At 41.7% G+C, this 26,718-nt stretch overlaps 1 protein-coding gene across 4 annotated transcripts in view; it reads left to right on the top strand.

Annotated features, from left to right (window-relative positions):
- col27a1b (collagen, type XXVII, alpha 1b) overlaps window positions 1-26,718 on the top strand; it is a 591,175-nt gene that overhangs the window by 451,035 nt on the left and 113,422 nt on the right. For all 4 annotated transcript variants that reach the window (XM_073052881.1, XM_073052882.1, XM_073052884.1 and 1 more), the window contains exon 37: window positions 7,133-7,240. In XM_073052881.1, the coding sequence (XP_072908982.1) occupies window positions 7,133-7,240 (108 nt within the window). The remainder of the gene's footprint in view (window positions 1-7,132; window positions 7,241-26,718) is intronic.

Here is a 26,718-nt window from a genome sequence, read left to right as displayed (position 1 = left end):
ATTGGCAGCAGCATCTCATCCTCAATCTCCATCTGTACAAGAGCACCACAAGGATGTGTGCTTAGCCCCCTGCTCTACTCACTTTGCACTTACGACTGTGTGGCTAAGCACAGCTACAATACCATGCTTAAGTTTGCTGATGATGCCATTATCGTAGGCTGAATCAAAAGTAGTGACGAATCAGCATATAGGAGGGAGATTGAAAATCTGGCTGAGTGGTGCCACAACAATAACCTCTCACTCAATGTCAGCAAGACCAAGGAGCTGAATATTGACTTCAGGAGTAGAAAACTAGAGGGCCATGAGGTGGAGAAGGTCAGCAACTTTAAATTCCTCATTCTTATCTTTCCATAGAGTTTGTTCTGAATTTAGCACGCAAGTCCCATTATGAAGAAAGCACAACAGCGCCTCTACTTCCCTAGGAGTTTGCGAAGATTCAGCATGACATCTAAAATTTTGACTAACTTCTTTAGATGTGTGGTGGAGAGTATATGGTCTGGTATAGCAACTGCAATGTCCTTGAACAGAAAATCCTACAAAAACTATTGGATACGATCCACACCGTCATGGGTAAAGCCATCCCAACCATTGAACACATGGAGCATTGTCACAGGAGAGCAGCATCCATCATCAGGAACTCCCACCACCCAGGCCATGCTGTCTTCTCACTGCTGCCATCAGAAAAGAGGTACGAGAACCTCAGGGCTCTCACCAGTTTCAGGATCAGTTCTTACCCCTCAGTCATCAAGTTCTTGAACCTAGCGGATAAATGTCTGTAAAGAGTTTGAATGCTCTTCCCATGACCGTGTGGGTTTCAAATGGGTGCTCCAATTTCCTCCCACAGTACAAAGACAGACCAGTGGTTAGATTAATTGGTCATGTAAATTGTCCCATGATTAGGCTAGGGTTAAATCGAGGGTTGCTGGACAGTGTGACTCAAAGGGCCTATTCCACGCTGTATCTCAATAAGTAAATAAATGAACTTCACTCAGTTTCACACACCCAGACACTGAATTGTTCGCATTCCCTATGGACTCACCTTCAAGGACTCTTCATCTCATATTCTCGATATTTATTGTTTTTTTTCTTTTGTATTCACACAGTTTGTTGTCTTTTGCACACTGGCTGCCCACACTATTGGTGGGGGGGGGGGACATTGACTCTATTATGGTTGTTCAATTTATTAAGTATGCCCAAAAGAAAATGAATCAGAGTTGTACCTGGTGACCTATATGTCCTTTGATAATAAATTCACTTTGAACTTTGATCACTTCTGTAAACTGAATCCCTGATCCCAAGTCATTTGTTTCACCAATTGATCCAAGAATGAAACCAATGATGTCCACCAAGGATCATGTATTTGAAAACAATGTATATAATGCTCCACAAATTTGAATTAATGACATGATTTAAATATTTATTAAGTATCAAAGTTTTCATGTAGTTTAAGCCATCCACAGACAAATGTGCCTACTCATTCTAGTAATAAATTTTCTTGAAGTTCATCCTACAATGTAGACAATCTCTTAACTGTTACTCCAGTGTTCCTGTTCTGAAGAAATTACTGTATTGTCAAAGGTGCTATCTTTTGTTTGAGACATTAAATCGTGGTCCTCTGAGCCCTCTCAATAAGACACCCAAGATCCAATAGCCCAATTTTGAATTTGAGAAATGTAATTATGTCTATTGTCTGATCATTTTCCCTTAGCCAACATTTAAGCAAAGGGAGGCATGGTTCCTGTGATGCAGGTTCTCAGCTTGAAACGTTGACCATCTCTCTGCCTCCATGTTTGCTGCTTGGCCCATTGAATTCCACCAGAGTTTGTTTTTGCTTTAAATTGCATGAACTGATCACTAAATTTCATTCTTGTTGTGTGATTATGCTATGGGCAAATTGGCAATCCTTACAGGAGTAACTGTTAAGTGTTCTATTAACTAAAATGCCATCTGGATTTTACAAGCTGATAAAAGGCTGAATGGAATTTTCTTTTCTACACAAATTCTGATTTATGTTTTGTATGTTGTGAAAGGAAACATTTCACCAAAAAAGGAGTGCCACATTTTTCCTTAAAATTAATTTAATTAGAAAGGTTTTCATAGAATAAATACTTAAATCTCTTTTAAAACCTTACTCATCTACAAGAAGCTAAAGGACACTGCTTTAAACAAGATCTTTTCTGAAAATAATGATCCTAATTAAAATGCAAAGAATCAAATTGATTATGACATAATAATAATCAGCAAAATTAAAACCCATGGGATTAAAGAGACCACAGCAGAAAAGCAGCCTGTTGTTTCAAGGAGGGAAAACATTTCAAAGTACAACGTAAATTTCATTGACACATATATGTCACCACATACAACGCTAAGATCCATTTTCCTGCAGGCGTCCTTGGCAAATCTATACAATAGTAACTATAACATGATCATTGAAAGATCAGCTAGAGTATAAAAGACAACAAACTGTTCAAATGCAAATATACATAAATAGTAATAAATAACATGAATATGAAATAACAAGATAAAGAGTCCTTAAAGTGAGATCATTGGTTATGGGAACATCTCAATGGATATTCAAATGTAGTTATCCGGTTTTGTTGAGGAGCCTGATGATTGTGGGTTTGTAACTGTTCTTGAACCTGTTGGTGTGAGTTCTGAAGCTTTTTTACCTTTGACCTGAAGGCAGCAGCGAGAAAGGAGCATGGCCTGGGGGGTGAGGATCTCTGATGATGGATGCTGCTTTTCTATGATAGTGTTTCATGTAGATGCACTCCACGGTTGGGAGGGCCTTCCCCGTGATATACTAGGATTTTCCATACAAAGGCATTGGCGTTTCCATACCTGGCTGTGATGCAACCAGTTAATACACTCTGAAGTTTGTCAAGAGTTTTGACGTCATGCCGAATCTTGGTAAGTTCCTAAGGAATTGGAGACACTGTCGTGCTTTCTTCACAATTGCACTTACGTGTTGGGCCCAGGACAGGTCCTCTAAAGTAGTAACATGCAAGAATTTGAAGTTGCTAACTCTCTCCACCGATGAAGACTGACTCATGAACCTTTGGTTTTCCCCCTCCTGAAGTCTACAATCAGTTCCTGGGCCCTTTTGACATCGAGTGAGAGATTGTTGTTACGACACCACTCAGCTACATTTTCATTTTCCTTACTGTATGCTAATCCATCACCACCTTTGATTCAGCTGTAACAGTGGTGTCATCAGCAAACTTGAATATGGTATTGGAGCTGGGCTTAGCCACACAGTCACAGGTGTGCAGTGAGTAGAGCAGGGGGCTAAGCACACAGCCTTGCGGCTCATCTATGCTGATGGAGATCATGGAGGAGATATTGTTGCCAGTCTAAACTGACTGGAGTTTACATGAGGAAATCCAGGATCCAATTTCACAAGGAGGCTTGAGGCCAAAGTCTTGGAGCTTGTAGATTAGTCTTGAGGGGATGATGGTATTAATGCTGAGCTGTAAGGTCCAGGGTTAAGCAAAGAGCTAATGAGATGGTATCTGCTGTGGACCTGTTGCTCCAGTAGGCAAATTGGAGTGGATCCAAGTCACCTCTCAGGCAGGAGATGGTATGTTTCATCACCAGCCTCTCAAAACACTTCATCACTGTGATGTAAGTGCAACTGGGTGATGGTCATTGAGGAAGATAGCCACACTCTTCTTGGGCATTGGTATAATTGACGAGAGTGGTAGTGAACAGTTTTTAAAGCATATTGAAAAAGTACTTTGAGCCCAAAAGATAAAATATCTGTTACATTTTGTAGATTATAACGTATTGGCTTTTGGGTCAAAAAAGAGGTTTTGAACCAAATGGATCAATGTCTTTAGGTAATATTCTGATCTCATGACAAACATTAGACATCAGATCTCCTGGCTACTTCCTGTAGATTTTTAACCCTAAATTGTCAGGATTAACTATATGAAAGGTGAAGTGTTTGGATCTGACTTGTGGTTAGGAAGTTGTTAGAACTCGAACTTGAACTTCAAGATATAAATGTATTGCAGTGCAGTTGCAATATGTCCAGTACTATAATCATATGTAATAGCTTGTAACCCACCTATTGGTTAGAAGTCTTAGAGTTTGGGTATGGATGCCCAGTGTTTTTACATCAGACTATATTAAAAGTCAAACCAGCTTCAATTACCACAGGACCTATTCAGACGTCTGTCTGTATTTAAAACACTACTGCTCATTATTCTTAAATAACATTCTAGTTGGAAGCACACAAGTATTTTTTGATGTGTGACTGTTAACTTAAAAAAGCAGGAACACACAAGTAATGCCACATCAGAACATTTACTAAATACAGGCAGCTTTCTGGAATATGTTTTTTTTTTTGGTGCTTACGCTGTTCCTCACAGACTCCTTGATTTTCTCAATAGTTTCTTTTTCTGGAGTAAAATCCATCAATTTTAATTCATTTGGTGAATTTTTGAGATGCTCAAATGCAGAACCTGACTGCACTTTTATCCCAGATTGTAAACAATGTACAACTAAGATGACAGTGACAAAGTCGGTGGAAGTCTCTGGGCATAATTTGGGGGAATAGTCTTGATTATTGTGTCTTCAATGTTGATGGTAATATTTAAAGTCAGCATGGCACCGGCTCCATCAATAAGATAGTGTCTGCTGGGAGTTCAAGTAGGTAAAAATAGTAATGAAAAGAAACGTGTGTGGTTACATCAGGGTGAATTATAACAGTAAATGAAGAAATAGTGAGGCTATAAACAAGCACTTTGAACCACAAGTAACACACACAAAATGCTGGAGGGAACTCAGCAGGCCAGGCAACATCTATAGGAAAGAGTAAACAGTCAATGTTTCGGGCCGAGACCCTTCACCAGGAGTCCTCCAGCATGTTGTGTGTGTTGCTCTGGATCTCCAGCATCTACAGACTTTCTTGTGTTTTTGAACCACAAGCACAGTTTAAGGGACATGTTGAAATGCCATAAGCAGAAAGGAAGTGAGGATACAACAAACCCTGATTTTTTTTTCATTAAGAGATAGATCTGGAGAAATTAAGGGGACTTACCAAATGTTGGGACGTTACAAATAGCCAACCGATGTTCAGCCCTTATACATGAATATGCATATGGGAGACTGGCAGTACGGGTTACAAAAATTCATATCAAACCAACTCTGCCATGACCCAAATGGGGCCTGTGTTTGATGTGCCATAGATGGTTTGCATTGAGTAAAGGTACATTTGGTTGGTTCTGTTTAAGCAGCACTAGTTTTCCAAATCTGTTTGAAAAATCTCAATACTAAATTCCAGCCTCAGTCTCCTTTTTAATGCAATTCTCTCACAACCATCTAACCTAATTGCAAACACCAGAGGGCATATGTACAAAATTAAGGGAGGGAAGTTTAGGGGAGACATCAGGGGTAAGTTTTTTACACAGAGGGTTGTGAGTGCCTGGAATGACTTACCAGGGATGGTGATGGAGGCTAAAACATTAGGGGTATTTAAGAGCCTCTTGGTAAGGCACATGGAAGAAAGAAAAATGGAAGGTTATGGGGTAGTGTGGGTTTAGTACTTTTTTTTAAGGATTATATTGGTCAGCACAACATGGAGGGCTGAAGGGCCTGTACTGTGCTGTAGTGTTCTATGGTTCTGTGGTCTCTCAGAGCTTTCTTCTTACCCTCCCTGCCTGTTTCTAAATATCCCTATCGATTTCCACCTGTTTCCATCTTCCCTGCTCCTTGCACACCTCAAATACCTCAGCAGAGCACATGTACCTTCAACATCCTTTACTATCGAGCCCCGAACTGTCCAGTTTCCCTGTTATTGCTTTACAACAGTGAAGCAGAACACGGTGGTGTTTAGCTAGTGAGTTCATGCAAACCACTCCTTAAGCTTTAATCTGCCATGGTTAGTAGATCTCATCTCACCCCTTTGGTTGGGATTGCTAAATGATAAAACTTAAGGTAAGTTTTTTTTAATGTATTTTTGATTATTTCAATGTATCATTGTAGTTTTAATTAATTAATAATGGTGGGTTCATGTGCTTTCAAATAAATCAGATTCAGATTCAGATTCAGATAATTGTCATTTAGAAACCACAAATGCAATGCAGTTAAAAAATGAGACAACGTTCCTCCAGAATGATATCACAAAAGTATAAAACAAAACAGACTACACTAGAAAATCCACATAACATTTGGCAATCCCCAATGCAGAGTCCGGAGAGACTGCTGCGTATTAATATCGCGCTACCGTCTTAGCGCGTTCCCCGGAAAGGAGCTCCAAATCCACCAGACAAAACAAAACCAAAAACTAAAGCTACAAGATCGGCACAAAACCACATATTTACAACAGTGCAAACAATAGTATAATTGATTAAAAAAAAACAGACTATGGGCACAGTAAAAATAGTCCAAAGATGTTAAAGGACTATAAGTTCAAAAGAAATCACCACACAGTTTCCACAAGTCCCCAGGGTTCCGACAGACTCGTCATCCCACGCCGGTGGCAGAAGGGAATACCCCCGCTATGGACTTCCACGGCGCCACCCGACTCAGCCTCACAGACGCAGCACACAACGAAAGCTCCATCGAACCCAGCCTCGCAGACGCAGCACACAATGAAAGCTCCGTTGAAACCAGCCTCGCAGACGCAGCACACACTGAAAGCGACCTGACCGCAGCGGACTCCGAGTCTGTCGAACCTCCGAGCCGACGACCATCCCCTCTGGCACAGCTTCTCCGAGTACCATCCTCTGCCGAGTGCATTAAAACAGCCCCACCAACAGCCATCGGCAATGCGACCCCGAGGACTGGGGGCCTGTTCTTCCCAGCAGAGTCCCAGACCTCACAGCAGCAGCAGCAACGAAGAAGGTGTTCCTGGAGATTTCCCGATGTTCCTCCGTGCTCCCACGTCTGTTTTCAATCGATTATGATTGCGCACGGCACCCCTCTTCACAAATAACAGATAATCAGCTCCGGAGTTGCCACTGCAAGCTGCGTCACGCTGCCATTTTGGATCAAATGTGTTATATTTTCTGAATTTTGTAATGCCATGCTACATATGTAACCCAGTTTAGAAGGCCACATATCTTGCTAGTCTTCCCCTGACTGAATGAGCTACATCTGGCTGAGCACCATGTTTTCTTCCCACTAGGGTGACAAAGGAGACCCAGGGGTTGAAGGAGATAAAGGAGAGAAGGGGCCAGAAGGAATGAAAGGAAAAGAAGGACCACCAGGAGTACCAGGAATCACAGGTGTACAAGTAAGAGCCATTTCTAATGATCTCCACAGAAAGTGGAATAACTGGAGATAACAATTTGCAGGCAATAACACTGAAGTATCTTGCATCATAGGAATATTGCTGCGTGGGAATATTTAATACAATAATTATTTGCTGATCACGATCCATTTGCTTCCTAATGTGTAAATTAGCCACAATTTACTACTTTAAGTAATTCCATTCTTGATGGAAAGTGCAATTGTGAAGGTAGAATTATAATATTATAATCAAAATGCAAAACATTGCAGATGCTGGAAATCTGAAATAAAAACAGATCAGGTAGCATCTGTAGAGAGAGAGAGAAACAGCACTGACAAAAGAAACAAGTAAATGGAAAGTTATTGATAGAATAATTAACCATGTTCAGTTTTACAATGTGCTTGGATCACCAGTGTGACTTCCTATTTCAACTTTATTAAGAACAGAAAATTTGCAAGCAAAGTGATCTGATGTTCTCATACAATCAAAAGTACATTGTGTCCTTTCTATTGATAAGGTAGATTTAAATGTGCTGTAGCGCTGTGCTACACACAGCGCTGAAATAATGACATGCAGTTGGTAAGTCGTTTCGAGACTAATTTATTCAAACTTCATGGAGCTGGCATTTAATCCCTAGCACCCGCCCTCTCCAGGTGGAAATGACGTCAGACGTGCATCACCAAAGTCTCTCCCCGCGCGCTGGCTATTTGTGAGCCAGTTCGCCTGCGCAGAAGTGGGTCGCCACAGTGCAAACATTCCATGAATGACTTAGAAGGGTTTCTCACTAATAGCATGAAGTTGCCCAACTATGATTAAGTCTGCATGACTCCTTCTGTCACCTATTGCTTGATGATCTTGAATTCTGACTGTTTCATTGTGGTATCTGATCTTTTCTGAGAAGTGAACAGCAGATTGTGCATTTCTTCCCGGTTCGGGACGCAGATCATTGCTTCATTAGTTATTTTACTGTTGAAGCATTGCATTATCAAATCAGCTCTTTCAATCAGAGAATCGGACTGTTGTTTCGGTCACTGAATTATTTCACGTTAGGTCACATACTGCACAGGAACACATGGATTATTCTGTTATTCTGTCCATATATCCAGAAAATACGTATTTTATTTTCTGGAAACATTTGTCTCATAAGTATGGTGAGAAATGGCAGTGTCTTTGTCTATTCATTCACCTAGTTCCATTTGAGAAGTAGGCAGTGTTATGATCCCAGCCCCCTCCTTTGTGAGAATCGCCAGAGCCCTAGTGAAGGGGGGGGTCAATGACCAAAGAGAAAAGAGAGATACGTGCGGTGTCCCATGTTTCACGGCGAGGCAAAAGCTGGCGACTGTGGGCATTGTCTCGTGGAGACACCTTTGTGAATTGGGAACTGTACTACGTGTATACCCTCAGGGCAACGTGGGTGGAGAGATGGAGAGAGATTGCATCATCCCAACCTGATTGACATCTGAGACCCCGTGAGTTCAGATAAAAGAGGGGTTGTAAAGACGGCCCCCCAGACGCACCAGAAGACACGCTGGAAATCCTGCGACAGCGTTTAAGAGCGACAGCCGGTGGTGGGGTTCATGTGTGTCTTTTCCTTGCCTGGGATTGGCAACTTCACCACGAAAGAACGGCTTAGCTACAGGGGAGGCCACAAGTGAGCGTCCATTCCCCAACGAGGCTTCGACGAATCGAACTCCTAAAGGTTGGAAAAAAACCCCGCCGGGTAACTGTTTCATTTAATCTCTATCTCTCTCTCTTTAACAAAGTGCACCAACGCGACACCACCAAAAGACGGCAGCTGGTGGAACTGCAGTGACCGCAAGAGACTTTCAGATATACAGCGGACAATATATATACATTATCCCTAGACAACGATAGAGTTTATTTCTTATTGGTTATTACTATACCTGCGCTTTAGATTGAGTATTGACGACTTATGGTATCTGAATGTTTGTATTAACCTTACTTTTGTGCCCCTTTATAAATAAAAACGTTTGAAAATGGTACCATCAGACTTCAGCGGACCTCTAAATCTTTGCTGGTAAATGATCCAGTTATGGGATACGTAACAACGTGGGGCCTCATCTCGAGATTTGAAACCAAAATTGGGAGGGCAGTGAATTGGGTTTGTAAGTCAAAAAAAAAAAATTGTTTAAAAATTTGGATCTGGTACACGGGTAGCCAGACGGGAAACCAGCAAAGATGGACGTGGATGAATTTATGAAAAACCCGACTGTAGAGGCGCTAGAGGCGGCCATCAAATCAGACTTGTTAAATTTGGCGAAGGGATTGGACCTCGCAGAAGTGAGGTCGTCCATGAAAAAGCGGGAGGTGCGAGGGGCCATAACTCGGTATTACATTGGGAAGAAAGTGTTCGAAGCTGGGGTCTTGGAAAATATCCCTGAAAAAGTACCAGCGAGTGGAATGGATCAGCTAGAGTTGGAAAAATTAAGATTGGAACATGAATTTAAGATGAAGCAGCTGGAAGCGGCTGAGAGAGAGAAAGAAAGGGCTGAGAAAGAGAAAGAAAGGGCAGAGAAAGAAAGGGAGCAGGCGTTCCACATAAAGGAGTTAGAGGTGAAACGGGACCAGGAGCTCCAACTAAAGGCGTTAGAGGTGGGAAAAGAGCGGGACCAAGCTGAAAAGCAAAGACAGCATGAAATTCAGCTAAAAGAGCTAGAAGTAGCCGATAACGAGAGAGAACGAGCTGAGAACGAGAGAGAACGAGCTGAAAAGCAAAGAGAGTATGAGGAGAGATGAGAACAGAGGGAACATGACTTGGAGATGGAGAAGTTAAAGAAAGAGCGAAGAGATCTAGGGTTAGATCGAGAGGAGAGGTTTAATGTTAGTCGGGAATTGAGGGTATTACCTCAATTCGAAGAGTCGGATGTTGATAGTTATTTCTTGCTTTTTGAAAAGGTGGCAGTAAATCAAAAGTGGCACAACGAGCATATGCGGCCTTGGCCGTCGAGGAAGGGGAAGCGGAGAATTATGCCAAAGTAAGAGGCCATTCTCCGGAGTTACGAGCTAGTACCTGAAGCGTATAGACAGAGGTTCAGAAATTTACGGAAAGGGTGGAATCAAACGTATACCGAGCTAGCCTATGAAAAGGGTGTGCTCTTGGACCATTGGTGCACCGCGGAACAGGTGGATGGGGATTATGGGCGTATCAGGAAGTTATTTCTGATTGAGGAATTAAAAGGGTGTGTTCCGGAGGAGATCCGGATGTATTTGAATGAGAAGGCGAATAAGTCCATCTCAGAAATTGCTAGGTTCGCTGATGAATACGCCCTAACCCACAGGATAAGGATTTCCTCGCCAAAAGGTTACCCGAGAGACTGTCAGAACGGTAGGGAAAGTCCGCCGGCTGAGGCAGAGGTCCCGCCGGGAGCTAGTGGTAAGGTTGAGGGAGAAAGGCCAGGTGGCCCGAGATTTCCGGGCTTGACCTGTTTTAATTGTGGGAAGGGAGGACATATTGCCTCTAGGTGCTTTGCTCCGAGAAAGGAGCCAGAAAAAGGGAGAGCAGCGGTCCCTATCGGGTGTGCCGTGGTAATCAGTAAATCGACGAGAGAGCCCCGGGTAGACAGAGTACGAGAAGGGTCAGAGACTTGGCTGTCACCCGGAACCGTGTCCGTGAAGGGGGGAGACCCACCCATTCCCATCCGAATCTGGCGAGACACCGGGGCGGAGCTGTCGTTGATCCGCCGTGAGATACTAGATTTTGGTCGGAGAAGGGGAATGGTCGCCGTGAAGGGGATAGGTACAAGAATAGAAATGGTGCACCTACATCAGGTAATTATGGATTGTGAGCTGGTATCTGGACCAGTCGAAATAGGGGTGCCATCAGAATTCCCGAGAACTGACGTGGACGTCCTCCTCGGAAATGATTTAACCAGGGGGGCAGGTTTGGACACGGCTCAAACAGCCTGTGAGGATTGCAGCCCCGCCCCTCGCATCTCCAGTCTGTACCACAGGCGCGAGCATTCGCAGCCTGTCGAGAAAGGCAGCTGAGAAAGCGAGCAGTTTAAATCTGGCCAGTATTGATTTGGCCGAGACGGTCCTACCGACCCTGTACCACGAGGGTTCTGAGGGTGGTAAACCGAAGAGTAGTAAAGTGAAAGGGGTTAAGGGAGAGGAGCGAGATCCTCCCTTAGCGAAGAGAAAGGTCCTAGAGGTAGGAAATAAAGAGGAGAAACGGAACCAACTGTTAAAAGGTCCAGAGTTGGACATGGATGAACTGTCGGGGGTGGCAGCCCTGTTTGAAGAAGTTGAGAGTTATCAAGGTGTTCCCGAGAATGAGATGAAGGCAGTCCTAGATGAAAAAGATGCCATTACCTTGGAGAGGTCTGCTGGGTTGGCAGACGAGGTTGTTTCAGCCCGCGGGGTTGAGTTTACTCCGAAAGGGAGTTGCCCAGAGAGGAACTGGGAGGATCAGGGGAAGTTAGAATTTGAAAAGTGTACGGGTATTGAAAGTCTGGAAGAGGCAGATGTCCCGTTTGAGTGTGTCCAAGATGTGGATGCACGTGGTACTGAACCTAGTAATGGAGCTCAGAAAAGGTCTGAGGTATTTGATTCAGTTGAAAAGGAATGCAGTCCCTGTGGGTCAGATGGACGGGGTTCAGTGAAGACAGGGTTAACCCTGGTAATTGGGGGAAGGGAGGGTTCCCAGGTGTTGGTACATGAAGGGGTGGTGAACCTTAAAGTGGAACTCGACCATGGGGGGATAAACATTATTATTGAAGGGAACGGGAAGTTTGTAGTTCCCAAATCGAATGAAGAAAATTTAAAGTTTAGATTGGTGTCAGAAGAAGCAACCAAGCTACAGAAACGAGGGCTTGGTAACGCGGTGCCTGCGCATCGATTACAGGTGGATCTGGAATGTAAAGGTGCCCCACACGCTGTTGTTATTCAAGAGAGCGCTGTGAAAAGGCCGAAATTTAAATGCGGCCTGAGGGAAAGGTTCGAACTGAAACCCATCAGCCTGCATGGTCTTGACGAAAGGGTTAGCTACCTGTGTAACATTAAAGATTTGGGTGGAAATTCCCACGATGATTTAAGTTTGGGACACGGTGTTGAGAGAATAATCCTTATGGAACAGAAAGGCGGGAGAGTACCTCGCCAAATTACCCAGGTCCCCCACGTAGGAACTCACCGGAAAAGAGGTGACGGCTAATGGGGGCGCCATTTTTAAATAGAAAAACCGGCTGTACGGGATTTTGACAAAGCATGTGAATAACAAAGACAACCCCCTTGGACCCCTGCCTGTTGAAATCTGATGCTACCAGCCTTTAGTCAGGGACAAGATGTTACCATATTAAAGGAAGTGACACTGTAATCGTTAACTGTTTAGACGCTGAAAAATATATGACAGTACAGCTCTGTAGTTAAAAGAAAAGCTTTTGTACTATGTTAAATCCTAAAACCCTGTAAGACTCTGTACCACTCCGTTTTAACCGCTGGTAAAAACATTTTTAAGAGGGGAGGTGTTATGATCCCAGCCCCCTCCTTTGTGAGAATCGCCAGAGCCCTAGTGAAGGGGGGGTCAATGACCCGAGAGAAGAGAGAGATACGTGCGGTGTCCCACGTTTCACAGCGAGGCAAAAGCTGGCGACTGTGGGCATTGTCTCGTGGAGACACCTTTGTGAATTGGGAACTGTACTACGTGTATACTCTCAGGGCAACGTGGGTGGAGAGATGGAGAGAGATTGCATCATCCCAACCTGATTGACATCTGAGACCCCATGAGTTCAGATAAAAGAGGGGTTGTAAAGACGGCCCCCCAGACGCACCAGAAGACACGCTGGAAATCCTGCGACAGCGTTTAAGAGCAACAGCCGGTGGTGGGGTTCATGTGCGTCTTTTCCTTGCCTGGGATTGGCGACTTCACCACGAAAGAACAGCTTAGCTACAGGGGAGGCCACAAGTGAGCGTCCATTCCCCAACGAGGCTTCGACGAATCGAACTCCTAAAGGTTGGAAAAAAACCCCGCCGGGTAACTGTTTCATTTAATCTCTATCTCTCTCTCTTTAACAAAGTGCACCAACGCGACACCACCAAAAGACGGCAGCTGGTGGAACTGCAGTGACTGCAAGAGACTTTCAGATATACAGCGGACAATATATACATTATCCCTAGACAACGATAGAGTTTATTTCTTATTGGTTATTACTATACCTGCGCTTTAGAGTGAGTATTGACGACTTATGGTATCTGAATGTTTGTATTAACCTTACTTTTGTGCCCCTTTATAAATAAAAACGTTTGAAAATGGTACCATCAGATTTCAGCGGACCTCTATATCTTTGCTGGTAAGTGATCCAGTTATGGGATACTTGACAGCAGTTAATCCCTGCAATGTTGTTTGCTCACCTTAGGATAAGGAAATTTATTTACCAGGAGGTTATTTTGTCTTATAACGTCTGGGTCATCTGTTAAAGAACTAATTCTCTATAACTATTAAAAATAAATATTATGGCACCATAAACCATACTGCACTTAGGAGAAGCAACACACACAAAATGCTGGAGAAACTCAGCAGGCCAGGCAGCATTGATGGAAAAAAGTAAACAGTCAATATTTCAGGCTGAGACCCTTCATCAGGACTGGTAGGAAAAAGGAGAGTCAGAGTTGGAGGTAGAGGGAGGGGAGGAAGAAGTACAAGGTCGTAGATGATTGGTGAAACTGGGAAGGGGGAGGGGTGAAGTAAAGAGTTGGGAAGTTGATTGGTAAAAGATATAAGGGGCTGGAAGAGAGGGAATCTGATAGGAGAGGGCAGAAGACCAGAAGTAGGAGAAGTACCAGAAGGAGGTGATGGGCAGGTGAGGATATAAAGTGAAAGAGGGAAACAGGAATGGAGAAGGGGTCGGGGGACAATTACTAGAAATTCGATAAATCGATATTCATGCCATCAGGTTAGAGGCTACCCAGACGGAATATAAGAATACAATTAAGATAGAAAACACAGGCTGGTTTACGTTTAATAGTACCATAAAATGTTTGCAATAGAAAAGTGCTGATGATCTTTAAATAAACGACATTTTAACCTGGTTTCTTTCCACTCTACCAAAGAATGGCAAGGTTTGATGTTTTAATGAATATTGTTTCTACTTTTTCATGCTGAGTAACACTTTTAATGCTTTATTTTATGGCAGTGGTTAATGACAAGCTCCACTTAGGCAGTTGCCTATATTCTTAATTAATATTCTCAAAGGAGTTGAACAAGGAAGCAGTGACTTGCTGACATCCTCATCTGCGGTTTTTAATGGCTTTGAGGTGTCATGTGAAACTGTTCAGAAATACTATGGAGTCTTTGTTAGAAAGAGTGAATTATTCAAAAGAGGGGATTACATATTTTTTGGAGATTAATTTTTAAATACTACAATGAACTACAAATGAAGGGTATATCATCCCAAATTATAATTCTTTATAATGTTTGGTGATTAAGGAAATTGTTTAACAGCAAATGTACGAACCAGGTACCCAACATCTGGAGGTTATTTGAATCTGACATTTTATAGGGCTGTACAGTCAGAATGGTAGAGAAACAGGTGCCAGATGGACATGGAAAGTGAGCCAAGCCACTGGGTTCTGGAGCTGAAATAATTTCTAAAGATATTTCTGAAATTTCTAAAAATATCAGCTTTTTATCAGACCAACAAATGGTTTTGAGTACAGGTATAAGGACATTCATTGAGCAAAAATGTCAGAAATGCCTCATTCTATTTCTTCAGCAGAATTGCTTTTGGATATTTTCTAAGTCTGTACAATCCGCATCTGAAGTGTATCTCAAACCAATCAGGTTGATATAACCAGGAGCAGCATTCTAATATACCAAAACAAATGCTAAAATCTAAGCAATGCATGCATCATAATTTTATAATTATTATCTAAATCAATTTTATTCTTATGGAAAATAAATTTAATTTCTTTTATATCTAATCTTGTTTTGCAAATCATCTTCATAGTTCATTTCATTAACTCTTTTCTTCTATATACAAGTAATTACCTCTCACTGACCGAAGAGCAGGCATTATGGAAATTATATGTATGACTGGAGAGAACACTGAGCATATATTTGGAGGTATTATTGGATTTCTCAGAAATGGAAGGGTTCTCAGAATGCCAGAGTGTTTAGTGAGTGGTTTAAAATTTTAATACTGCTGTTACAAATGAGAATGAAACGTCTGATTACCCATGGGTTTGTAAATCAGTAACATCGCAGTACAGGTAGTCCCGGAGTTATGAACATCCGACTTACAGACAACTCGTACTTAGAACCGAGGAAAGAGAATGCAGTCCGCCATTTTAAGTCGGATCGCAACGCCGTCCACCATTTTAAGTCATTGCTGTTGACACTGTGTTGAGTGTGTAACTTTGTATTTGGCTTAAATTTTTCTTAGCAAGATTCACTCTGACCACCACCCCCCCCCCCCCCCCCCACCATTCTGGTTGGCTGGTGGTGCAGTGAGATCAGCGCCGGGCTTGAGAATGGAGGTCCCCGAGTTCGATCCAGTGACAGACCACTTCCGTGCCTGGTTGATGTCGATCCAGTGACTCCCGTACCATCCGTGCCTGGCTGATGTTGAGCTCGCAACTCGACCTCATAAAAAAACACTGCTACCTCCAGTTTAAATTCCCATGCGGAATATTGTGGAGGATCAAATACCCAAACACAGCACAGCCCCCACTTGTCCCAATTAACCTGTCTCAGTGCGGTGGATTTTAGGACCCGGGGAATTCAGTGCAGCGGTACTTAGGACCCGGCGGAGCTCGGGACCCACCGCCCACAGTGTTTCTGTTCCGTTGATGGAAAGCGATTGTGATTGAAAATAAAGTGGAAATACTAAAGCGTTTTGAAAGAGGTGAACACCATCAGTCATTGGAAAAGGGTTAGGCTACAGTCAGTCAACAATCGGAACAATATTAAAAGATAAAGTGAGAATAATGGAGCATGTGAAAGCCCCTGCCCCGATGAAAGCTACAATTATTACTAAGCAACGCAGTAATTTAATTATTGGAATACATACGTTTCTTAAGTGTTTTTTATGCATAGAAAGGTAAAATATATATTATATACTAAGACAAACGTTTTTGACTAACTGACGCTAAATAATACCAGATGTACTTGTTCTGATTTACATACAAATCCAACTTAAAGACGGACTCAGGAACGGAACTCGTTTGTGACCCGGGGATTGCCTGTATAGATAGAATGGTGGAAGTGTTCTCCTGGTAAAACAGCATCAGTAGACTGAGAAACAAACTACCAGCTCAGGTGAAAAATGAATGGAAATAGAAAAGCATTAGTAATTTTAAGTGAGTACAGGACAACACAGAAAAGGATGCAGGGCAAAAAATAACAAGTGCAGAAATGAAGTGGCAAAAGGAGGTGATTAAAAAAACAAAATAAAAGTAGTGGTTTAATGTTGCTGTGTTCGCCGAGCTTGGCAATTTGCTTACAGACGTTTCATCAGCAGTCGAGGATGACATCCTCAGTGCACCGTTGTTGGTGTTTCCCTCTGGGAGTGCTTGCGCTTATATAGTCTCCAATTTGCATTCTTGGTCCTGATTGGCTACCCCTTCAACTGGCCTTTGAATCCTATTGGCTTGCATTTCTTAGAGGTTTATTGATAGCGTCAATTTTGATGAGTTTATTTATGGAGTTATCAGAAGAGACCAACGCTTCTAAAAATTCTTGTGCCTGCTTCATGTTTGCCTGCGCCAGGACCTTTTTGCCTATCCTCTTCTTACATTCTGTTGTGAAGCTCCAGCGCATTCTCCTGCTTCCATGTGGTACCAGCACCATAAAGCAGAGAGTGGAATACATCTTATGTGAGTATATGAAAGGACTGCACCCTCTTTGCTTCTGTTGTGGTGTAAGGGTCTGTTTATTAAAGTGACCTGGATAAGCCATTGGGGGATTTCCTACTCTATTTACCAACCACAAGGAGAAGAGTTTGCCAAATTCTGGAGTGATTTATGTAAACTCTCTAATATATTTTCCAGTTCGGATGAAAGGTCATTAAACCTGAAATATTAATAATCACAAGAAAGTCTGCAGATGCTATGCTGTTTCTCCACAAATGATAGTTGATCTGCTGAGTGCTTCATATTTTATTACAGTTGTCCACAGTCTACACTGAAAATGCTTTGGCCAATTCATTGTGCAATAAAAACGCCTCATACTTAGCTATGACTACAGTTTGAGAGCTCGTGCATTCATTGCTTCTCAGTAAGTGAAATTAATAAGGGACTATAAAGATTTGGCTGAAAGGACAAGAATGAGTTAAATAGGCTCCTACTGAAAAGACTCATTTAAATTTCCCTTTTTTGGGGACTTTTGCTATTGATTTTGTTCAGTCAGGTTGGACCATAAGATTAGCTGTCCCCATTAATTTTCAGAAGTTGGGACCTAGGCCAATGAAATCTGGAATGAGTTAGCTTTTAATGCAAGTTCACGTTGGCCTGAGTTTGCATAAATCAGTCTGGGATTTGGCAATCTCTCCGCCCTGTAGACGGTGAAGAGTAGGAAATCTCCTAGTGACTCTTCCAGGTCTTTAATAACCAGATCTTCATAGCACAACATATGCACCCATTCTACTGTAATGTCCAGAGACTGTGCAAACATTATCGTAGCATTCAATCTGAAGTCAGAGCACTAAATCTGGGCAACACACACAAGATGCTGGAGGAACTCAGAAGGCCAGGCAGTAAGAGTACAATCGACGTTTCGGGCCGAGACCCTTCAGCAGGACTTGATGGACTGAAAAAAATTAACTCCAGTAAAGGAGCTAAAAAAAAGTGCATTAGTGAAAACTTGTTAGGAAGATATTTTTTTTTTACTGAGTTAAGTATTGTATGTAAGTAGTTTTGCTACAACAAGTGTATGGGACATTGGAAAAAAAGTTGAATTTCCCCATGGGGATGAATAAAGTATCTATCTATCTATCTATCTATCTACACCAGCTGGTATTTTCCAATATTCCATAGATTCTGGGATGGCGTCCAGAGATTGCAGAACTCTATTTTAAAAGGGATATAAAACAGAGATCTACAACATTGAGAAATAAGCCTATCATCAGAATAATTCTAAAATATACCTAAAGAAAGTAGTAATAGTAATAACATTGGGTAGAATTAATATGGATTTATGAAAGGGAAATTAAGTTTGGCAAATCTGTTAGTGTATTTTAAAATCATAATTACAAGCTAGTTTATATGGGCAAGAAAGCCTTTACTAAGTGGCACTCAAGATTAAATAAAATCAGAATTTATTGCTTTGGGAATAATATATCAATATGGCTTCAGAATTAATTAGCAGACAGAAAGCAGAGAGTACTGTATAAATAATGGTTTTTAATCTGATTAGGAAGCTGTGATTCGTGAGCCGGCTTCCCAGATGCTTACAATTTATATCAGCGATTTAGATGAGGGGAATAAGCATGCTTACTGCAAAGTCAAGTGGCAGAATGGGCATGTGGAAGGTGCAGAGTGGGCATGTGGAAGGTATAGAGTGGGCATGTGGAAGGTGCAGAGTGGCTCCAGGAGAGACCCTGAAGATCCCATGATGGTAAGAATACAGCAGACGCAATATGTGGGAAAACAGAAGGTCAGTTTTATGGAAAAATATAAAGGTAGTGTATTTTGTAAGCAGAGAGAGATTGAACGATATTGGTCTTCATAAGGACCTGGGAATCTTTGTAAATAAGTCACTGAAGGTTAAATTGCAGACACTGCAAGCAACTCTTACATTGGCTTTTATTTCAAAGGATTTGATTACTAGAGTAGTTGCATTCTGCTCCAGTTGCTAAGAACCCCTGTGAGACCTCAGCTGGAAGGTCATGTTGAGGTCTGATTGAACATTCAGCAAAGAAGTGAAATTGAAATTTCTTCACCCAGAGGGTAGAGGGAATCTTTGGAATTCGCTATCCAGGAAAACTGTAGGGGCTCAGTCACTCAGTGTGTTCAAGACAGGAATCAATGGATTTTAGATATTAATGGAGTGAAGTTAAGGTGGGAAAATGGCACCATGGTGATAGATCAACCACATATTGAACGATAGAGCAGGAGCAGAGAGCCAAATGGTGACTTTATGGTGAAGATAGATAAGTAATTGAATGATTGAGGACTTGAGGGTTATGATGAACTGGTAGAGAAGGGGGAGTGGAAGCCGTCAAAAATCACCATGAATACATATATTAAAGTTATTTTGAACTCCATGGAGCATGTGCTGATCTTCTGATATCCAGGCAGTCTTTCTTTCTTCTTTCTTTTTTTTCTTTATTTTCAACAGGGATATGTTATGGGGGAGGGGGAGGGCTGTTATTATTCTACTCTTTCCATGTAATCAATTGAAAATTTAATAAAAATTTAATTTTAAAAAAATCACCATGAACAGCAGTGGGGGAAGGCCCAGGCTCTTCTGCTCCTATTTTCTTGTGCTTCTGATTCTGATGTTCTTAATCTCGAGGCATAAGTACATATCTGTTCTGTATTCATGGACAGTGCATTAATCTGTATGGTTAATACAAATTAGATAAACAGGTTCATGCACTGGTGCTTCAGAACTAGGTTGAAATTTTACATTCTGTGTATACTGGTGATAATTGGCGCTCTTGACCAAACTGTATTCTTGCAGTCTAGACAGCCCCCAATATTTGTTCAGATTACACATCTCAAAACTAATCTCTGAAAATTCATTGTTGCTGTGAATCCAATGGCCAAATTCTTGGAAGATTTTTAACACTTTTCACTGCGTAAGGTTTTGGCTAGCTTCTGCTAAATTGAAGTTTCCAAACGGCATTCTGTAGTAAATCTCTGAAATGCATAGAGACTTTATGCTTCTGCAGTTTGGATGTTGGCCTTTCTCCTCAAGGATGAATTCAGCCAAACTAATGAGATAAAGTCTCCTTCATCTTGAAAGGATCCACAGCCACAGTCCTGTTCCTGAAAATAGAATGTCCACAGCACAAAACAGCTCCTCATGAAATTGCAGTTCAAACAAAATCTGCTTTCTCATTCAAAGAAGCCAAAGAATATCTGGTTTTGGAAACAGGAAATTATTATGTTTACAGAATAAGACTGAGGCAAATCTTTTGGGTTAGTGCAGAACTATATCAACATCAGTTTAGGATTGTTTGATGTCAACTCTAGTCAGTGAGATAAATAGCATATCATCTCCCTAAAGTCACTTTCCTCAGTTTGAAGAAAACCACCGACATTCGGTCAATGAAATGCATAAAAAAACGTTGGTTTTGATAGAACTGGAATGTAATTTTACATAAAATTTTATCAGATATAAAGCACAGAAACAGACCATGCTACTCCCTCTGGGCCATCCCAATGTGTGTGTGCCATTGCAGCTTTATTGCAAATTTCGGACCCTCAACAGCTTATCTGCCTTCCCTTAAGTACACCTGTTTGATTACATTTGCTCACCACCTGAGAGTAAGTTTTTCAGTCCCATCACTGCTATTGATGAAGATGGATTACTTGATTTCTTGATGATTATTTTAACAGCCTCCAGAGATCTTCCTCTTGAAGTTGCCCCACCTTCAAGTGGAAATACCCTGTGTCAAAATTTCTCTTTGAAATCCTCTCGGGTTCTTTTCTTCAAAAGGGAAAAGATAAAATTCGTACATCTGAATATCCTGTAAGTCTTTTTATTGTTTTTTTTTACAGATTGTAGAATGTGATGGAAAGGATTTGTAACATTTCCAGAAGAAAAAAACTACGTTTTTAAAATTTGTACTGAATTTACTGAATTAAAAAAGGAAGTCCTATAGACTCAACCAGTCAAGCTGCACTTCTTGAGAGAGCAATAGAGTTAATGTTTTAGATCCAACGTTGGCAATATTTTATTGGAGTGGTAGAACATGAAAAGTGTTTATGATTGTAACTCAAAAACTATGGAAGATAGTTACTTCCCTGGAGATTTGCCATCTTCAAATTCCCTGGCAACATCCCTAAGCTAAAGGAGATTGGAAAATCATAGTCAGAGCATGTTCTGTTTGTTTTCAAAGTTTTTCACTTCTGAAACATTTTTCCTCCTCAATGTTAGTGTCTATCCTTTTCTACCTTGCAGACAGACACAAAAATGGTGGACAGTATTACCGACACACATACAGCCGACCATTGTGATCTCCAATGGGATCACCTTTTATGATATCCACCTTCCTTCTACTAAAGCTGAGATTACATCTCTCCCTGATCTATCAGTGTGTAACTGTGCAATGACTGGCCATCTCTAACGCTTCAGTAGCAATCAAAACTTAGTCTACTTAGAATGTCAAAAGGCCAAGCAGCCAAAGGCAACAGCCAGCAATACTGCATCCTCATCTCAATGACCGCTCAGGCTGTTTAATTAATGAGGCTTATTTCAAACTGCACCAGCAAACCTGTGATAATGAGTCTGTAGTTGTATTTCAATGGATTCTTCATGCTCCCTCACCTTAAATATGTAAATGAGTGAATACTGTTTCAATAAAGGGTTCAACTGTTCACAATAACATTCTCAGTAATCTTCACCGATAGTCTTGCTCTATGGAATTCCTTGTGAGCCAAACAACATCCAGTTGGAAATATTTAAATTGACATAATAAACATAATTATTTCTTTGTTTTATTATTCGTTCAAGGGGTGTGGATGTTGCAGGCTGACTCAGTGATTTATTGTCTTTGAGGAGACTATAATGAGCTGTCTTCTTGAACTGCTACTGTCTGTTTGGTGTGGGTACACCCACAGAACTTTTGATGTGAATTTTCTGGATTCATATTAACTATTTTCAGACAATAACAGGCAGAGACTTGCAGTTTAAGATGGCGCTCCTGAAGTTGGATGACAGCTTACTGGTGGCTTATAAGGCAAGAAATGTGACTAAATACTTTATTAACAACACTTTTAATGTGGTAATTTGTAGTAAACTATCACTGCAAACAATGAGGAACTGAGTGAAGGCAATGTTGACTCAAGTGTCGAGCCATGAGGGTGCGTGCCAAATTGGAGTGTGGCATGTTCGAGGAGAAGCGAGGTCAAGATGGGGCTGGAGTCAGCGATGGAGTTGGAATGATTGAATCAGAGAGACATTTCAGAGCCTGTCCACCTAAAGCAGGAGTGAGGTTGGATCAATCTAAGTGATGAGCTGATTTAGAAAGGTTGAGTACGGGCTGGGAGGCGAGGTCTGGGCCCAGAGTGTTTCACTGCAGCTGGGCCCGGATCTTAATGTGGGGCACAGCCTGGTGTTTGATCAATTTAAACACCGGACCAGATAGACCAATCAGGCAGGGTGTTGGGGCCAGTGGCGAGGATCAGGCTGATTCCACTCGCTCTTCCACAACGTTTACTCCTCTCTCCGCAATGCTGAGGCTGTGAGACTGCTCCGGCTGCAATGCACTTCATGTTTGCAAGCTTCGCGGCGATTTGCCTCACTGTGTGATGAACTGAGACAGAGGCTGTGGGCCTATTCCAGCTGCTCCAGGCTCTGGGTCTACGGACTCAATTTGGTTCTGAATGCTGTTGCTTGCTGTTGTTGTTTGCATGATTTGTGCTTTCTTTTCTCTCTACACGTTAGGTACTGGTCTTTTTAAAATTGGGTTCTTTAGGTTTCTTGTTTTGTGGCTGCTTGTAAGCAGACAAATCTCAAGGTTGTATAATTTATACATACTTTGAACATTGAGTATTTCTATACAGTATCAGTTGGCAGTCCAAATGAAGAGGACACAAAGGAAATTATTGTTGTGTTTAATTGGGTTGTAGATAAACCTCCTTTAGGCTTAGTGAAAGCAGCTTGGTCTATTCTAACCCTCGGCCAGTCAGTTTCTCCTTCAGCCAGAAAGTCTTCCAGGGAAATAGGTTCAAGTCCCGTAGCTGAAGTCTATTCTCAATAATGGTGACCATGAAATTACCAAGTGAGCATAAAAAAAACCCAACAAGTTCAATAAACTTTGTCCAGTCTGGTCTGTACATCACTCCAGATCCATAGCATTTTTTAACTGTCCTCTGAAATAGTCTAGCGAGCTACATTTGAACAAAATAAAAATGAAATTGAACGAACCACAAAGCATTCCTCCAGGCATAAATTCATATTCAGTAAAGTCTTTGACAACTGCTTACTGTAGAATTTTTGTCACAACCATCTGGGGACTCGGACATCTCTGTGATTTTTGTGTTTAGAATATTGAGCTCATTACCACCGGAAAAGTTTGGGAAAAATGGCTAAGATATATTCAGAAGGAAACCAGACAGAGGGAAGAATATCCCTAATGAATCTTGTACCCCGCTTCCCCAAGTCTCAGGTTTTCTCTATCTCTGATATGGAGGTATGCAGTCTTCCTATTTAAACACCACATCATTTTACTTGCCTCAGTCACATACCGCACTGTTTGTAAGGAGTAAGAAGTTCTCTAGAACTAGGTGACACAGCCTCAAGATTCAGGGGAGTAAATTTAGGATGGAAATGAGGAGGAACTATTCCCAGAGAGTGGTGAATCTGTGGAATTCTCTGCCTAATGAAGCAGTGGAGGTTACCTCAGTAAATGTATTTAAGACAAGGTTGGATAGATTTTTGCATAGTAGGGGAATTAAGGGTTACAGAGAAAGGCAGGTAGGTGGAGATGATTATATAATAAATTATATAAATTATACAACCTTGAGATTTGTCTGCTTACAAGCAGCCACAAAACAAGAAACCTAAAGAACCCAATTTTAAAAAGACAAGTGCCTAACATGTAGAGAGAGAAAAGAAAGCACAAATCATGCAAACAACAACAGCAAGCAACAGCATTCAGAACCAAATCAGCCAGATCAGCCATGTTCTTATTGAATGGCGGAGCAGGCTCAACTGGCCAGACAGCCGACTCCTGCTCCTATTTCTTATGTTCGCCCCGTCACCATGTGGGTTTCGGGTTTCTCCCACAGTCTAAAGAAGTACTGGTTGGTACGTTAATTGGTCATTGTAAATTGTCACATGATTAGGCTAGGGTTAAGTCAGGGGTTTGGTGGGTGGCTTGGCCCGAAGGGTCAGAAAGGGCTATTCCACACTATATCTCAATAAATAAAAAAGTAACATTACCCATTAGCCTCCTTTGCTTGGTGGAGAAAAGACCTAGCTTCTCCAATCTTGCCTCATCCCGGGCAATTTCCTGTGAATTTCCTTTGCACACTCACCTCCACTGTTTCATCTTTCCTCTACTTTGATGACCAGAACTGCATGCAGTACTGTACCCCAATTGAGAGTGCCTAAAGGGGTTGGCACATTAGTGTAGCGGTTAGTATAACACTATTACATTGCCAGCGACCTGAGTTCATTTCTGCCACTGTCTGGAAGCAGTTTGTACGTTCTTCCCGAGACTGTGTGTGTTTCCTCTAGGTGCTCTGGTTTCCTCCCGCATACCAAAGACAGAAGGGTTAGAAGGTTAATTGGTCACATGGGTATAATTGGGATGTTGGGCTGGAAGGGCCTGTTACTGTACTGTATCTCTAAATTAGTTAAATTGTAACATTGAACCATAACCTTCCTACTCCTGAATTCTGTGCCCTGACCAATGAAGGGCAGTATCCCTTATGCTTTCCTAACTATATTGTCTAACGTGCATTGCCAAAGATCTGTGGAGTTTCATAGCAAGATCCCTCTGTTCTTCAATACTCCCTAAGATCTAACCATTCATGATGCACGTCTTTGCATCATGAGAACCCCACAAATGCATCAGCTCATATTTTGGACCAGCCTTTCACGGGGGACCTTGTGAAATCCATGTCCATCCTAAAGTCTAATGTTTAAACCTTGGCTTTGAATTTTCAGAGAGCAAAGACTCATTTTAGCCTCAAATAACTTTATGTTTAGTTTCTTCCAGTGATGTTTCTTCTATTGATGTTCAGGTGGCCACCAGATTCAGAAATCTTACAAGTTATCCTCCCCGTGTTACATTGCCTTTTTGTAACGCTGCATTGATGGACTCCATGGTGAAGTAGGAAGAGTAGATCTTTCTCCCTTTGCTACAGGTTAATAGAATAAAGATGTCTGTGAAATTGGAATGGACGTATCATGAAGTTCAATAAATTCATATTTTAAGAACTTTTTGTTAACTGTAACAGGGTGAATTATCAGGCGATTTGTCAAGTTGTCTTTTGTCAGGTTATCTGTTTACGTTTAGTTTCCTGAATAACCAATAAAATAAAAGTGATGTCATCTTTTCCTAAACCACTCATTTAAATTTTATTGAAGTCTTATGTGTGATTGCAAAATGGAGGGATATTTTTAAAACTAGAAAGCATTTTTACAAGCTGCTGCCAGAAAGCATATGTATCCCCAGATTACATTTAAATCTTTTCAAATCTGGCTCAGATATCACTGCAACTGTTTTTTGGGAATTAACTGATCTCGTCTCATTTGCCAACCCCAGAATTCTCATTGAACATGACATAGCTTTGCGGTGGCATTGAGGTGAAGTGTTTAGTGCAGCTGTCTCACAACTCTGGGGAGCTGGGTTTAATCCTGACCTCAGTGCAGCGTTGGCGCATTCCTTCTGTGACCATATTCCATTTCCTCTGGAGGTTCTGGTTTCCTCCCACATCCCAGCCATGTCCCTGTAAATTACCAGCAGACTAGGTTAGCACAGCGATTACCGTAATGCTTTACAGCGCCAGCCGGAAGATCATGGTTCAGTCCCCCCTCTGTCTGTAAGGAGTTCATACATAGGTTTCCTCTGCATGCTTCAGTTTCCTCCCACATTCCAAAGACGAGCAGGCTTTGGTTAATTAGTTGTGGGTGTGCTGTTTTGGTGCAGATAGTATGGTGATTTTTGCAGGCTGCTCCCAGCGCATTCCCGACACATTTCACTGTATGTTTCTCTGTATTTGTGACAGATAAAGCTGCTCTTTTATCTTTAATGGCAAAAAAGAATCAAAGAGGAATTGGCAAGCATGTGCAAAGGCACGACACACACACACGCCCAAAAAGCTGGAGGAGCTCAGCAAGTCTGATGATCTCTGCCTGAGACATTGACTGTTTACTCCCCTCCTTAGATACTGCCTGACTTGGGGTGGGGGTGTGTGTGTGTGTGTGTGTGTGTGTTGCTCAAGATTTCCAGCCTCTGCAGGCTCTCTTGTGTTTATGTGTGAAGGAGAATGAGTAGCAATGTTGCATGAAAATAAGGAATGGGGGAATGCATCAGATGAAATTGCTCCCTTGGGAACCGGCATTAGGCTGTGTAAAGAGGAATAGCTCTTTCCACATCATTGTAAGATATAAATAGAGGGCGAGATATAAATATGTATAAGATGTACTTAAATTGGACTTCTATTCATAACTAGAATCTGTTGATGGTTAAATTCTACATCATATATTGTGAGTCATTTAGTTTTGTTACTGTTTGAGACAACGTTATTAAACCACACACACAAAATGCTGTAGGAACTCAGCTGGCCAGGTAGCGTCAATGGAAGAGGGTAAACAGTCAACACTTCAGGCTGAGACTCTTCTTCAGGAC

The sequence above is a fragment of the Hemitrygon akajei genome, chromosome 7 (assembly GCF_048418815.1).
Source record: "Hemitrygon akajei chromosome 7, sHemAka1.3, whole genome shotgun sequence".
NCBI lineage: Eukaryota > Metazoa > Chordata > Chondrichthyes > Myliobatiformes > Dasyatidae > Hemitrygon > Hemitrygon akajei.
Note: the sequence above shows the minus strand (reverse complement) of the source record. Positions and strands in the feature narration are given on the sequence as shown.